Consider the following 16,634-nt stretch of genomic DNA (forward strand, 5'->3'; position numbering starts at 1 on the left):
GCCAGCTAGACTGGAAGGTAAAATTGTCATACCCTCGCTGTCTGTGCCTAGGCATGTATTCATGGTTGAGCCTCATTCACACATAGATGGAGAACCAACTTTATCCAAATCAAATGACATTGGCGTAGTGCACTGGGCTTCACATTTGTGTATCTTCAAATACATACATATGGATGCTACCTGTAACATAGTCAATGCTATGGGGGTCTTGGTTTCGCACAGTTACACATACACAGGGCTTCACACTCGCTTTCTAATGTTTATCTGACATTTCCCCGGGTGACTATATTGCCTCGGGCCTTGTTTTACTAATAAACATACGGTTTGGGTTAAAATGCAATTTCTTTTTAGGTCAAATTTAAGGTTATGTTTAGGTATAGGGTTTAAGTTGGAACATTTTCCTGGGAGCATTTGTTGCCAGGGCATGTGTCATAGAACTATTTTCACAGGAGATCCATTGGACATTTGTAGGGTCTGTATGCATTGACCCCAGGCTTGCTTAAATTTTGAAAAAAATTGGGTTCGGATATAAAAGGGGAGAGGGGCATGGGCACTGATAGTGTCAAGCCCTGAATGACACATAAGAGAGTTTGTTTGTTTTTTGGTGCAGGTGGTTATTTGAGGGGATTATGTGAACGAGGCATCAGCGAACATTGAAAATCAGAAGGAGCACATACCCTGAGAATTCCTACACCGCAAGAGAGCTCACCGTTAGCTCTTAATTACCGCAAAATGAAATTAGATTGAAGTAGATTGCTTCTCTACAAGCCCAAATAGCTCCCTATTTTGCCTCAGTAGCAAAGGAACGTGCCTCTGCATATTTCACATGAAGTAAATTACAAGGCTTGAGCATGGATGGAGTGCACATGTAGGTCTCTACTTGAAGCTGATTAGGCGGTGTGTTCATACATATTAAAACTTAAACTTGATCTAAGCTATGATGAAGATGCCAATTTTGAGTCGCTTGCTTTTCATGTGACTCTGAATGACGGTCTACTTGGACATGGTAGCCAGGGAGCGTGTGTTTGCATTCACATGAAGCATGTTAAAAGGCCTGAGCATGGACGGAGTGCAGCAGGTCTCTTCTTGAAGCCGATTGGGCGGTGTGTTCATACTTGCACCTGATCTAAACTACAGTTTGAAGTATCTTGCTCTTTATGTGACTCTGTCTATTTGGACAAAGTTGCCAGGGAGCGTGTGTTTGCACATTTCACATGAAGAACATTATGAGCTCTGAGTATGGACATAGGATAAATAGAGCCTTGCTCAAGATGAAGCTTGTTCAGGTGCCTGCTCTTAATTAAATTTAAGCTTGATCGAAGCAACAATTTAGATTGAAGTTAAATGTTTATTCAATTGTTCATTGTTTATCAATGGAAAAAAAATGATATTTGAATGAACAATTTTTAATTTTCAGACTTGCACGCAATGTAACACAGCCTTATTCACACCCAAGTTGATGTGTAAACTCAGGTTTATTAATCAGTGAAAAAAATACACGGGGGCTCGGGCGAATTAGCCCCCAAAATGCATAAAAGAGCCCCGCAATATCAGAAAAGAGCCCCTGTAAATTTGCATAGATTTCAATCCAAAACAAATGTTAGAATGTTATTTCCATGCAGGCAAGCTTGAAAAGTAGCCTCCGAAAAATAAATATGAATTTTTTCCCTGTTATTAATAGTATATCTGCCTGATGTGAACGGAGCGTTATGTTAACATTCAAGGGTGCCGCTCAGAGGAGTCGACCATCCCCAACCCCAGATACTTGGAATTGAAAGCTAGCCTGACGGCAATGACAGCTCTAAGAAGTGTGCTCTTTGGTGTTACCTTCCCCTTCAATCGTCCGAATCAATTTGATTGTGGAAAACAGATAGGAGGAAGACAGAAGATTGCACTCTTGACTCTCCTATAAATAGATAGAAGTAGGGTCAGGTGAGGTGGCGGCTCAGGTCGACGGTTATGGTGTCCTTAAAGCTTGAAATTCGTGTTCACACACCTTCTCAAAACTCATACCACAATTGTGCTTTCAAACACGTTGTGTGCTTATAGATAAGTCACAAAAAGTTAGTCATGAATATAACATAGCTGTTAATCATTCCTACTTTGGAGGAATGATTCCTATGTTTGGTCCCCAAGCTATTGTTATGACACCTAGAATCCTCTCTTCTTCTGAAAACTTCTGTGTATAAATTATACAAAATAGAAAGTCACTATACCGGTATTCTTAATTTTTCTGTGAGAGATACCCAATTTTTGCTAAGAAAGGCTGGCAGGTATGATATAACGGACCAATTACCAACATATATTCTGCTCCATAGTTTTGGGGTTCCATCCCATTACACAACGTTAAAAATACCAGCTGCTAATAAACGTGGCTTCTGTAAAAAAAATTATTGCAAGTTTACAATACTGAAATTCACTCCAAATAAAGGCAACTAATGTGGGAATAGATGCACTTGTGCTCATTTGCACAGAAATTAACTTTGACTTAGCCTCCAAAATCGAAGTAAACTACGACGGACACCTTATTTTGAAGTACACTCTCCCCTTAATTTTTTTGACCTTTGACCATTTTAACATCTCATTAGTTTGGGGGATGACTACTTTTAACATTATACAATTTTACTTTTTTGTGGTCTGCATCTTTAAAGGCAGGCTTTACTACTTCAGCCAGAAGGGATTAGACCACCAAGCGAGCCAGCGAAGTCACTGTGACAGGTGGCTATCTCATTAACTCAGCTCTCATTTAACATAAGAAAAATAGGATCATGGGGGACCAACAGGCACCGATTTGGGAAGTTTTCTATTTAGAGGGAGCAAGTAGCTACAAGTAGGACAGTGTGCCTTTAAGATTAATGGCTTTTATTTTCAAAAAATTGAGAAAGACTTTCAAGTAAACAATAACAAACATGTCTGTAGGATGCATTAACCTATACAAAAAATAATGTCATTTTGAATATTACATTTTTACAATAATACAAAGGGACAAGGGACGTGTAAGCCTTGAAATGAATGCTTTATTTAGCATACCACTTCAATGGAACATCCAACCTTGTTTATTTTCCCAGTACAGTCCAAAAGGACCCTTGAATCTGTTTCTCAACTGAGGTTCTTGATTGATTTCACTGCAGCCGATACCTGAGAAGTGTTTTTCAGCTCGTTTATTTTGATGGATCTTTTCTTGCGGTTGTCTCCCGGACTCTCCCCCCTTGCTCATTCAGACTACCAAAATTCATCTATACATGCCACAAGACGAAAAGCGTATGAATAGCTATGTGATAGAGGTGTTGTGGTCTAGTGGATACGTCACTGGACGGTGGATTACATGGTTCCCGGTTCAAGTCCCGCTGTGGCATTCATGTCCTTTCGCAAGAAATAAATCTACATTTGCCATTCTCCACCCAGGTAGGAAGAAATTCCTTGAATGCTTGAGCACCTTTTCATGGTAGCTTGGTTAAAGCCGGGGTAATGACGTGATTTCAGGGCCCTAAGGGAGAACATTATGAATACTGATGAGGCTACCCTGGGAAAACAAGACATATTATTATTATTATTAATTTTTAGATTATCAATGTTTCTTGTCTGAACATCAAATAACAAAACATTGGTAAAGTGTAACAGCAGTTTCAGTATCGATTAGAACAAAGTCGATAACAAATCAGGGTCCCATTCTCATCTGAATGTTGTATTGTACGAAAATCGTAAAACTGGGCGAAGATTATTGTCAGCGTGTATTGATGATTGACCAGTGGTCATGTTGACTGACCCCTACCTTAAAAAACTAGTTTCTTTGCACAATGAGTATGTAATGTTATACCCATTTTCATGTTTGTATGCCCCTTCTGCTATTCAATGATACCTTACATGACATTCCTTTATAAAAGTTTTGTATACAATTTTCTTTAGTCTAAAAGGACTATTAGTCTTTGAAGTCCAAAGAACGAACAACCAGGGCACTCTTGAACAGCTTGGGCATTGGGTTTCAAAATCGATTGGAAATGAGATGTGTATGTCCTTGTTTGTGCTGTGAAGAAGAAAGATGTGTTCCAACTTCGACCGATGCTTCATCATTTGTTGAAGTCCAATGAATTAATGACCGCTCTTGAAACTTTGTGATCAAATGTAAACGAGATGTGTATGTTGAGAGTGGCATTGTTCTTGTTTGTGCTGTGAAGAATAGTGTGTTTTGACTTTCAACTGCTTTATATCATTTATTACATTCATGGTTATGTTCAAGGCACTTTATCTATAGTCTACAGATATAGACTTGTTTAATTGTCCTTGATGGGGTAAAGTTGTTAGGGAGAGGTGTGTTTTGGGATGAAATACCCAGGGTACATGTAGTTGTCATAGTACGGTATATCCTGCATCAGGAACAGCACCTTGTACAGCCCAGTTTATGAATTATTCAGACCCCTTGTAAATGTATTTTTGTGGGTGTTTTTTAGTAACTAAAGAATGAAAGGTGGACTGGTTAAAAGGCCTTTGAAAAATATTTATAGATGTCACATTCTAAAGAAACACAAATTAGGACAAATCTTTTTTTCACATACTTAAAAATTACAAAACTTGGTAAGAGTATGAATAATATAGTTGTTAACTGTATGTCATTATTGATTTTACTGCATTCAATGTGATTTCCACTTTACATATGATGGTTTGTGTTAAGCCTCGGTCACAAATGCCATTACGAACTGCTACGAACGCCGTACCAACGATTTTCAGACAATGGAAATTTGGGAAGACAATGGAAAAACAGGGAGATTCGTACAAAATTATCGTTCATACGAACCGTTGTGACCGTAGCATTAGGGGAGGTGCATGCTTCTAAGTGATGTTTAAAAATCAACTTTATTTTCTCCTGTTCAAATTGACATATTCTCATTCAATTTCATGTTTTTCTCAAGGGCTTTTGACTATAACTCACAAATTAATCTAAGACAATCCAAGCTTCGAGAGTTGGAACAGTCGCGCACCCTAAGAGCGTCCCGTTAGATCTACATGTTCAAGTGTGTCAATATGTACTCATCATCTGTCAACTTTAAATAGATTTGGAAGGGAAAGCAAGTGTGCCGTGTTCAGGCATGTAGTGCATGGAGATGTATCCTATGTGCATTAGGGTTTAAAGGCAAGGATGGAGTTCTAGTTTTGGTGAAAACGTTTTTTTTCAAGCTTTCTCCTTAATATTCCTTTAATAGTGGAAGAATATCGCCTGTTCAGAGCCAGAAGGGGGCTAACTGTATAAAATTGTATGAGTTGATGGCTCCAAACAGACAATATCATAGTAGCAATGCCACATGAATGAGAATGTCCTTTATTTCAAATATCATTGTATTCTTATTGGAACTAGTACTAGTTTAAAGCTTTACATCGACAAATCTAATTACCGGTAATATAGTAGTTTTTTCTTTCTAAATAAAGTCTTATCGATGATTTTGAAATGATTTGGTAAGGTTGGTAAATCAGCAAAAATTAATAACATGGAACCCTTCCCTATTAAAGAAAAAATATAAGACATGAAAATAATTGTTTATTTGTGACATATTACAAACTGACATGTGGCACTCTCGGTAGACAGTATTCAATAACCCAGCTGAACTTCTATTAAATTTTAACTGTTTTGTTTTCTGTGTGAAAGTCATTTTTCAATTCCTACATCTTTTTATTACTTTTTAAACTATTACATTCATACAATTATATATTTTTAGACTTAAAAAAGAGAGAGTATCTTTAAGGACGCTTCGCATGAAATAACCAACTCCAGACAGAGTTATATTTGAAATGTAGATCATGTCAGTACAAGGGTGAAATTTGATGATTAGTATTGAAGACATGTTACCAAGGTAGTGACATGTCTGTCTATATGCTCAGGCAATTGCAAACTGAATCATGGACTGAGCAAGTATTACAGAGATGAAATGTACCATTGAAGGCAATTGTTCACATTAGGCGCGTCTTCATCATCTCGAGATTGCCAAATAGCCCGCTATTTCTGATTTGGGAAATAATCCCAAAGTTACAAATCGCGTCTTCATCAGCTCGAGATTCCACCTCGATACTTGAAACTCGACCTTGAGAAATTAACTCGAAATATTTTGCTCAGCGTTCGCGCATAGTGCGAGTCTTCGGTCCGGTGAAGACGTACCTGACAAATAGCTGGATATTTTGCAAACTATCCCAAGATATCTAGGGATGACAATCCCAACCAAATATCCCGCTAATTGCAACTTCGGGCTGATGAAGACGCAAATTAGCTGGATAGTTTGCGATCGGAATAGTTCAAATAGCGGGATATTTGGCAATCTCGAGCTAGTGAAGACAGGCCTATTGTTGCCTGGTCAACATGCACTAGTCTACAAGCACAGTCTCTAATTTGACATTTCAACACAATTCCTATATAGTACAGAGCCATATGTAGTCTCATAGTGCAGACACTGATACACAGAGAAACTGACAAATCTACACATGCACAGGCAGGGTCTTGTGCACAGCCTGATTTGATGTATGGAAAGCCACATGTGTACATTTTGTTCCACTACATATTATGGGGGTTTCGTATTTCCCCTGGAACTTTCCATTTCCACTAACTGTTTTAGTACATCTTAATCTATATATAGATATACACTGATGAGGGGATAAATGTATTATTAGATGATATGTGCATTTCTTAATCTTTATTAGTTTATTCGGTCTAATCAACTCTGATTTTACTTGCCATGTGTTTGTTTGGCTTAGCTTTGAATTTAATTGAATTGAATTGAAATCTGATAAAGTTTATTTGGTTTTTTTCTTCTTTTTCTTTTAGGTGTGAGGAAAACAGAATTTGGTGACGTTAGCCAAAGGAAAAAGCTCCGAGATAGATTAAAGTGTCACACGTTTGAGTGGTACCTAGAAAATATATATCCAGAGTCCCAGTTCAGATTGGACTTTAAAACTATAGGAGAGGTATGTATTTGTGTGCAGAGTGAGTAGAATAACCATATCATTCATTTATACATCTCTTTAAGCCAAACAGCATTAATTCCTTGTTTCTTTCCCCCCCCCCCCCCCTCCCCTCTTTTTGTTGGTCCTTTGGCTAAATTTCTATTTCTAAAATTTACATTTCTTTCCCATCATATGCTTATGTGTTCATTAAACCATATTTAGATTCAAACAAGAGAATGTGTTGAAATACATTAAAATGGTCTGAACACCATGAGCAAAACAAACAGCTTTTTTTTTTAAATCTAGAATTTATCTCTTTCCCCATCATCTCCATATTTTCAAATTTCATTTTGTCTACATATTCCGTAGTTTTGCTTTTAACAAGAATTGAAAATACATGTGACACCATAAAACAGACAAAATCACCATGTACACTGTACTTCTTGGCCTATAAACTTCAACAAGGTTTTTGTGTAGGTTTTCTTGTTCTTATGTTTCTTGCCTGTTTTCTCATCTGGCTCTTCTCTCCCTCCCCCCCCCCCCCCCCCCCCCACTCTCTGTGTTGTTGGCGGTGCTGTTTTTAGTCCCCTCATTATCTTGTTTTCTCCTTTAGTTTTTACATTTGTATTTTCCCCCTATCATATCCATATTTTAAAATTCATTTTGTCTATATATTCTTTTCATGATTTAGATTTGTTTTTAAAAAGGATTGAAAACACATGTGCTTTACAACATTTTAACAACTTGACCTTCAAAAGCACCATGTACACATGTACCTCGAGGTCTATAAAACGTCAACATGGGTTTTTGAAGTACCCTAGAGCTTCAGCGCATAAAGGGAGTAGGTAGAATCGGTCTTTGACTGTTTGAGTGGGGATAGTGTTTCATTGCTCCAGTGCGAGATGTCACTGAGGTTAGTGTCTGTGTGAGGCACTTGATGATTGCTGGGGGCTCGTATATACGGACGGTTTTATGGGGTAGTGGATCGTTATTGGACGGTACGTGCAAGGTTTAAAGGGACTTGGTAACATTGTTCAGATGAGAGAAAATGTGGCTAAGGAAGTGACTTCAATGTTATATGTACAATTAAAGATAATCTGACAGTTTGGGTGAAAACAGACCATTGTTAACGATACAAATTGGGGAAAAAATGACCTGATCGATTACTTGATTTTCCCAACTGTATTATTACAATTTATTAATTACATTTTAGGTGAATGAAAATCGTCTCAAAGCAATGAATTGGCTCTATATACCATTTCAGACATTTAAGTGTTGAAAGATTTTTTAAAGCCTGCTTTAAGTCTTATTTTCATGGAAAATATTTTGGAAAATTCAAAAATGGTTGGGAGAATTTACTGTAAGAGGGTGTCGCACAGTGACGCCTTCAAATAGAACCATAAATATCTTTGTGGTTTGATAATTTTTTCCGAAAATTTTTGCATGTTAGAGGGTGATCAGTAGAAGGAATATAAAGAGTAACATTTCATTAAAAAATTACAGTTTTTTCATCAACCTTCAAAATTTTGTTACCGAGTCACAAAAGAGAGAGAGAGAGAGGTAGGGTTGTAAAATACTCATAACTTGTATATACTTGGATATAGAGTCAGGAGGGCAGAGGGGTGAAGGGAGGGGGGGGGGGGCGATTCCTGGAGTTACATAGATGTGGTTTTTTGAAGCTCATAGGGTCCAGGTATGTGGTAGGCATAGGAGAGAGTTTAGAGCCAGACGTGCACTTATTGTGTAAAACGGTTATAACAAAATAAAAATAAACTACAAACTAGAAACTAAATTGACAATTAAAAACAAATTTGAAATGAAAAAACATCGAAAAGATGGGTAATTCAGGATTTTAGGCAGTTTACTACTTATGTGAATGAGGCTTTAGGGTAGGCAATGGTCAACACGAAAATCAAATCGTAAATAAAGGCATTTCTGGTTCAAGTATGAACAGGACCTTTGAAGTAGCTTGCGGTAATGATCTTATTTCAAGATCGGCGTTCCATCAAAACACAAAGAAATGTAATCGAGAATGTCAATCTCCCAATGAAGGAGAATAGTCTAGTTAAGATAATGGTAATAGGTAACTGAGCTTCTCTGGCAGCAGCAGCCAGGTTTGGTGTAAAGTGTTGCCAATTTAAAGCTATTTAAGATGCTGAAGAGTGTAAATCAAGACCGGAAGAGATGTAGTTATACGGCTCTTTGTGTATCGGTCGCATTCTTGACATAAATCCCAAGACTTTTCAAGGTTCCACAAGAAAGGCAATAGATTCATACTGTGCGAACAAATTTTTGTGATGTTATAATTCTCCTCCCCCTTATATTTATTTCTGTGCAGATTGATGATGTAGCTAATTATACTAACATTGGTTACATGTTCAATATGATATCACTTTTTGTAATATTTCTCATCCTTTTCATCTTTTCTCCTCTGCAGATTCGTAATATAGAGACTCACAAGTGCCTAGATAATATGGGGAGGAAGGAGAACGAGAAAGTGGGCATCTTTTCTTGCCACGGCCAAGGCGGCAACCAGGTTAGTAACAGAAGGTTGCTAAGGGATACACACCCAGCAGGTGTACATTTTCTGAGAATATGCAGTTTCAAGTTTAGACTTTTCTTTGACTCTATTTCACTTTAGATTTTAGTCCTTACTTAATGCATATTAACAATCACACATGTAGGATATCAATTCTAGATATGACTTTTGTTTAATCCTTTCATTATGAGACTAATAGACTGGAGGATTTAACCGAAATGTCCTGTGCCCAGCAGAAGGACGGCTAGCAGATGCACACATCTTGAAACCTTCATTCAGAAGAAGAATCAAAATTCTTTGGCTACATCTACATTATACACAAACCATAAAAAGGGTGTATCTTACTGAGCGGCGAATGCTTACGAACGTTGCGAATTTGGATTTGCCAATTTTTTTGATGAATGTTGGTGAAAATCATGGTTAGTCTCGGCGACATTTAATGACAATTAGCAACATTTGAGCGAATGTTTGCGAAAATATTTGCGAAAGGCAGTTGGCGACTATAAGCCACTGTAAGCAAATGTTAGTGACAGTTTTTGCAAAGATTAGCACTTATTTACCAATCCTTTGCCACTGTTTGTGAATGTTTGGGACCTTTTGCTAACTCCTGGTACTCAATGGGTCGATATTATATAGGAACCATATGGTCACGTGGCTGCTAGCATTGGCTAATCAAAAAGAACTTACAGCAACACCGTCTTACAACAATTTGCAAAGGCTTACAACTGTTTTGCAAACGCTTGCAACTGTTTGTGGAAAATTCGCAAAGAAATTGTCAACATGTTAAAAATTTCTTTGCGACAATGAAACTGTTTGCGAACTTTCATGCAACCTTTTACGAACCCTGGGGAAACCCCAAATTTGCTACGTTCGCAAGCATTCACTTCTCAGTGAGATCATACACCCTTTAAATAGTCTAAATTGTCAACAATGGTAGATTATTACTTCTGTATATTGTCTCCTTGTCCCTTTGCTACAAAAAAAACCCCAGAATGTTACTAAATGAAGTGATCATTCCCTTATGATGATATGATATTCTTGTGGGTGGGCCAGGATAAAACAAAATAATACAAAACTGGGATAAATCAGAGCAATTTCAATTTTGTGGTCTTGTTTCCAGGTACAATCTCTTTGCTCGTAGCTCTCACCCAAAAAGACATTGAGTGCATGGTTAAGATATTAAAGTCTGGTCCAATTATCTTCCTGCCTGAAAAAAAAAAGATGTTGGATCCCTTTCTGTCATTTTATGAGGAGGGATACTGTCTGCTCCTTGATTTTTATGGGTACAGTTATTGTATTTTGTTTGTGTCTAGGACCTTCATTTTATGTCCCCAACCGACAGATGTTTCCCAGCCCCAAACCGTTAACTTCTGAACTCTCAATCTTTAATTCAAAGGGTTTTAAAAGCACTTGTAAACTAATAATGAACACACATTGATTTAGGGGCAGTATGTCAAATCTAAATGGTAGTCTTGTAAAACCAGATTTACCTGACGTTGCAGTAACTATCCTTGTCTTCGAAAACTACGAACATTAGGACATATGTAATTCATATATGATTTCTCATATTTTTTAGATTACCCGACAAAGTTGAGGCTCGTTCAGATATCTTGGCAAATTTTTACAACGTATATGAATTCCATTTGTGCGTAACAATGGTCCAGGCTTATTCACTGAGCTCTGAGTTATTACATACAGAAACGTAAAGCGCATTACACTTACGTCTTCATTTTTGAATGAGGCTTTCCTTGCCAATAACCATGCTAGTATCTGAATGCTCATGTATCTAGTAGTTTTGTATGATTATGTCTCATTGTGTTTCATTAATGTACTTTTGTGTATTACAGTTGATATGCTTTGTACTCATGTTGTTTATATTTGCCTGCAGCCAGTTACAGTACCCATGGAGCTAATACGCTTCTATAATACAGCGGTAAACAAATATACCTGCAACGAAAGACTCTTCTGAAATGAATGAATAGTAGCGCATGTTTAGTTGCATAGAAAGAAGTGCATGAGGTCTGTTTGGAGCCAGAAGGGCATTAACCCCTATAATGAAACAGGAAGCTAATGCCCTGAATCAATGATGTAATGAAATAGTACAGGAACTGAATGTGATGAAAAAAAATGGGCATATATTCAGGTGAAATGTATATGGTAGCATGCATGACTAATTTACTCTCATTTTAAAATGGCAATTTCTGTAAATTTGCGGGCACGTAGCATGAAAACTTGGAATGATCTGGTGGTAATTAAAAAATAATTCTGAATGTCATCAGGCAGATAATTGTAGTTGTTATATCTCCCTGTTGCTGATGTGGAATAATTTTTGTTATAGCATCGGATCATGCAGTTTGATCCCTTTGGAAAATTGTTTGAATCTACATGAAGGTGTGTTTTTTTAATAAAAAAAGAGAAAATTAAAAATTTTATGGAAAATGTTCTTGCAATATATGCTACTATCGACCAAAATACAGAGCAAAAGTTTTCAGCATTATAATGTCTTGTTTAGCTAAGAATGAAACGGGCAATGGTGATGGGCTGCCAGTAGTCTTATTCTCACAGATGTTTAAGTGAATTTCTGAAGAGATACAGTGTATGGATGATCAATTTTGTTACATCTGTCTTTCTATTAGTAATCCAAAAATATTCCAGCAACTGTAGCTGTTTAAGTGATGCATCTTTCAACACTAGTGCAACGTGCAAGTGAATCCTGGAAAAGTGTTTTTCCGCATAGGGAAGAGATACATGAAATGATAAATCTGCTACATACCGTAGATGTACACTGTAAAGTGCATGTAACATCAACAGTGCATCGACCATCTTTGAAACTTTAGCATTTTCTGGCTTGGTTGTCTGCATGTCTTCTCCGAAATTCCTTATTTTTCTTAATGCATCATTTCTACTATTTCCTGGTGACTTTACAAAGTTCTGAGAAATTAAATAAGAGTAAAATCATGTATGGATTTTAAAAATTACTCATAGGCTAGTTTGCAAAGTATGTTTACAATATGCTGGAGTTTGACTGTGACTAGCAGTAATGTCAATTTTGAGTTACATAGTTGCATGTTTCCCATGGGACATTGACCTTGTTCAGCTAGAACTCTGTTACATAACTGCTAAAACTTTCACATTAGCTGAACTTACACAATTTTGACTTTGACTTTGAATTTGAATTTGTAATCTTTTTTATCAGCAGAACTTTGCCCTTGACCAGCTTTATGAAACATGAATGTCAAGATAATGTAATTTCATTCAATCATTTTGATAAGGACCTCTACTGATATTACCATTCCCAGAACTTTGAATTCTCTCTACATCAACCCAAAAAAAGGTTGAATGAGGATTCAGGTTTACCACACAGTTATACAATAACATCACCAAGATTCTACCCCTCTATTTACACTAATAATAATACCCGCTGTTTTTAGCTATTGTAAGGAGGGAGGGGCATATAAAAGGGGAAGAAAAGTAAGAGATGTACATGTATGTATAACCATGATTTTTTTTTGTCTTTCCCAATGTTTCTCTCCAGATATTTGCCCTCACCAAACAGAATGAGATCAAGCACGATGATCTATGTCTAGATGCCTCAGCTAACTCTCATTATAAAGACGTTGTGATGATTAAATGTCATGGAAAACATGGCAACCAGGAGTGGCTTTACAAAGAAGATGTAAGTTGTTTATTACCAGAAACTGATGAACAGCAAAATATTTGATTATGCCAGTGCAAAAATGATTGTAAATAAATGAAAATTGTAATTTTACGTCAGGTAAAACGTAGTCAATTTCTTAGACAGGCATTCAACAGGGATAAACAACCAGTTTATATAGCAATGAAAAGTCCAATTACATTAGTCCAGTCCTAAGAGGCATCAGCCACACAAGAAATCATCCATTAACTGATTTTTTTTTCCTTCAAAAAAGACAAAAACTTCAGCATATAATGATCTTAATACAATCTGAAAATGGAGAAATAAAATTATTACAAGTATGGGCTGTACATCTTGTGCCTTTTCTGTTTCCAAGAAGCAAATATAGGGATTCTCCCTTTTTATTTCCTAAGATGAAATCCATACGTACTGTAGACCTATGGGTGTTGAACTGCATCTCAACTCATGATTGATTTCATGTACAGAGTATTGTGCTTACATAGGAACATTCATTAGAAATGAATGTCACATGCAAATCCTTTTTTGCTCAGGGTTCATGAAAAATGTAGAAAATGGAATTGAATATCTGGGATTAACATAGTGTGCTGTAGTAGGCATTAATGGAATGGGTATGGTTTATTCCAAAATCTACTTCCCTTTTTGATTGTTTTTCAAATTTGCTGCAAACTCATGCAATATACAACACAAGCAAGTACACCCGTAACAACAAATTAAATATTTCAACTTTTACAAAGTTATGCAAAAATTGCAAGTCTTAAAGCAGTAACAGAGTTGGCAATGGAGTTGGCATTCTGTGATAATTTATTGATATGTACTAAAGGAGTTAGAATATTTCAGTGATTTTTCGAAAGGATGTACATGTAATCAAATTTGTTGGGTACTGTATTAAATGCAGTAACTGCATATGCATTCATTTTATAGCTGCTGAACATCACTTAAAGGGATAATTTCAAACTTCTCTCAAAATGCGTGGAAAAAATCCATTACATTACAAGCTTTTTATTGTTGAAGGTTAGCAGGTATGCACTTATATTTGTGGTTCTTTTTATGATAAAGTTGTAAGAATTTTGTTAACAAACTTTTCATCTTCTTTTTTTCTCACAGGCCAAAACTTTTGTCCACAGTCCCAGTGGTCTGTGTTTAGAGAAAGCTAGCGGCGGCAAGGACACGCCTACCGTAGCCAAATGCAACGGGTCATCAGGGCAAAAGTGGGACTTGATTGACATCTCCATGACATCAGGACGGTAGCCAGGCCCACTTTCAGCTCCTGGAATGAGTTGAACGAACTCTCTTGCCTTCGAGGAACAATCTAATGTCTGATTACTCCAATGACTACAGAAACCAAGTGATGTTTGTACTAAGCCTATGGAAATAAGAGAACACAGTGGTCCATAGGTTAATATGATTCCTATCGATAAAATCCGCCCACCCAAATCTCGAGGAGATGTTGTTTTTTTTTCTTCTTTCTTTCTCAGGTTAGATTTGAGGAAAGTAAGAGAGAGTAACTAAAAAATCTACCATGTAGATTACTGAAGCTCAGTTACTACATGTACATCAGATGGTAAATGAAATGAAGGGAGAGTCTTGAAATGTTAGCTTTAATCGCTGGTTATGTCAGCTCTCTGAATGGTTCGATTATCTATCACTGTCCATGGTTTTTTTATGCCAATTTCATTACCGTCTTTAGCTCTTCAATATTTTAATGATCATTGTCTTCACAACCATGTTTGATTACTTTTCGGCCTATTTTCATCATCATCATTATCAATTTTGATCATTGCCAACATCAGTGACATACCAATGTTATGTTTTCCAACGTTGTTTGTCATGAGCAACATCGTTCCACCGCCACTATCATCATCCTCTTGCTTTATCATCTGAATACCACTACTTGGAAATGGGGAAGCTGAATCTTAGAGAATGATGGTGAAAAGGCAATGAAAATCTGCAACATATGCAGTTGAAGTATCTCTGTTTGATTCAGCAAAGATGGCATCGATGGTATCTTCATCTCTTAAGGGCCCTGCTTCATCTACCGGTAACCTGTTATCAATATAGAAGATATAATGATTTATGTCATCTTCTGGAATCATTGCATTTCATTGGCCATTGGTTGAATATGTTTTAGAATTGTCGCAGCTGTCATTGATGAAACTGATGAAACGGACCAGAAGTAGAGCAAGTGACAGAATCTAAGACGACGAGCACTGCATCAGCACTATCACACTAGATGATGTGTCAAGCAAACTTGTCAACTTGCATCATGCATCATGAATGTCAAACATTGCAAATGAGCAACTCCATTCTATTAATAGTCTGTTACTTGTATTTTATGATTCAGCAAAGACATTAAGGATGGCATTGACACTCAAGAAACAAGCAACAGAATCTTAAAGAGAAGGTTGAGTTCTGGGAAGAGGTGAAAAATTATTTGTGAGCGTTATCATTGTTATTATGCAAGGGTGGAAGAACATCAGATAAAACATGTTCCCTGAAAAGCATGACTCTTCAAATGCCTTCATATTCTAAATATGTCATGTAACATCGTAAAAATCAGGACGGATTTTTACGCCACGTGTTCGTGTAGTCCCATATACATCCTTCTGTGTACGGTGCTTGTAACTTTACCAAGACTTGGCCAAATTTCTTATCATTTTGATGATTCTAGAACCTTGCAATACACACGCATACTTGTATATGACAGATGATCAACCTTTTCTGATCGATTCCACACCGTTTCCTTCACAATGCAATCGCATGGCCGGAACTCAACTTTCTCTTTAAGACAGCAAGCACTGCATCAAGCTATCACGCCCGATGACAAGCCTCCCTTTGCGAGATACCAAGATGGGTTTATAAAGAGCAGCAAAGCAAACACAGGCCATCTTAATTGGACCATTGGAGTGTGCCCACCGAGTCTGAAGTCAAAATCAAATATTAACCATCTCTTTTCCCTCCAACACTTCTCTCCTCTCCATTCAACGTAAGGAATGGAAAAGTCAATTAACGCCAAAGCAATCATCATCTTTGACGTCCGTAGAATGATCCGTCGATGGAAAACAGGAGAAATTATTCAATATTGGACGAAGGTATCGATACAGTCATAAGTCACTAGAAGTGGGAAATGTATTTTTGTCTGCATTATTAACATTTTACCTAGGATGGATGATGACCAGTAAAACGTACTCCAATAAAATTCCCCTCCTTTTTTATTGAAGGGGGGGGGGGGGATGATGGGGAATGAGTTGTACCAATTGCCTTGTTGGAAAGACACCAATTAGAAATACAGAGCAGGATATTATTGAGAGTCGACTGAAATGGATGTATGAAATCACCATCACCATAGCAGGAAATGAAAGTCTAGTACACGTCATGGAGGGCTCGTTTGCGGATTCCATATTATAGGATTTTATGTATAGTCGTGTGTGTGATTTTGAAAGAGGAAAAGTGATGATCCAAATGATTACCACTTAATGTACCTATGCAGCAGCAATC

General features: G+C 37.1%; 1 protein-coding gene across 2 annotated transcripts in view; it reads left to right on the forward strand.

The window, feature by feature from the left end:
• The window catches only part of LOC574835 (polypeptide N-acetylgalactosaminyltransferase 13), a 99,999-nt gene extending 85,317 nt beyond the window's left edge, over nucleotides 1–14,682 (forward strand). The window contains exons 9-12 of one of the 2 annotated variants that reach the window (XM_030992100.1): nucleotides 6,806–6,945; nucleotides 9,362–9,460; nucleotides 12,999–13,139; nucleotides 14,244–14,682. In XM_030992100.1, the coding sequence (XP_030847960.1) occupies nucleotides 6,806–6,945; nucleotides 9,362–9,460; nucleotides 12,999–13,139; nucleotides 14,244–14,387 (524 nt within the window). In that variant the 3' untranslated portion in view covers nucleotides 14,388–14,682. Of the gene's footprint in view, nucleotides 1–6,805; nucleotides 6,946–9,361; nucleotides 9,461–11,351; nucleotides 11,448–12,998; nucleotides 13,140–14,243 lie in introns of those variants that run through there. The other variant, XM_030992109.1, reaches the window with a different exon arrangement.
• The last annotated feature ends 1,952 nt before the right edge of the window (nucleotides 14,683–16,634 follow it).

This window comes from Strongylocentrotus purpuratus, unplaced genomic scaffold (genome assembly GCF_000002235.5).
Source record: "Strongylocentrotus purpuratus isolate Spur 01 unplaced genomic scaffold, Spur_5.0 spur5_contig_846, whole genome shotgun sequence".
In the NCBI taxonomy this organism is placed as follows: Eukaryota; Metazoa; Echinodermata; class Echinoidea; order Camarodonta; family Strongylocentrotidae; genus Strongylocentrotus; species Strongylocentrotus purpuratus.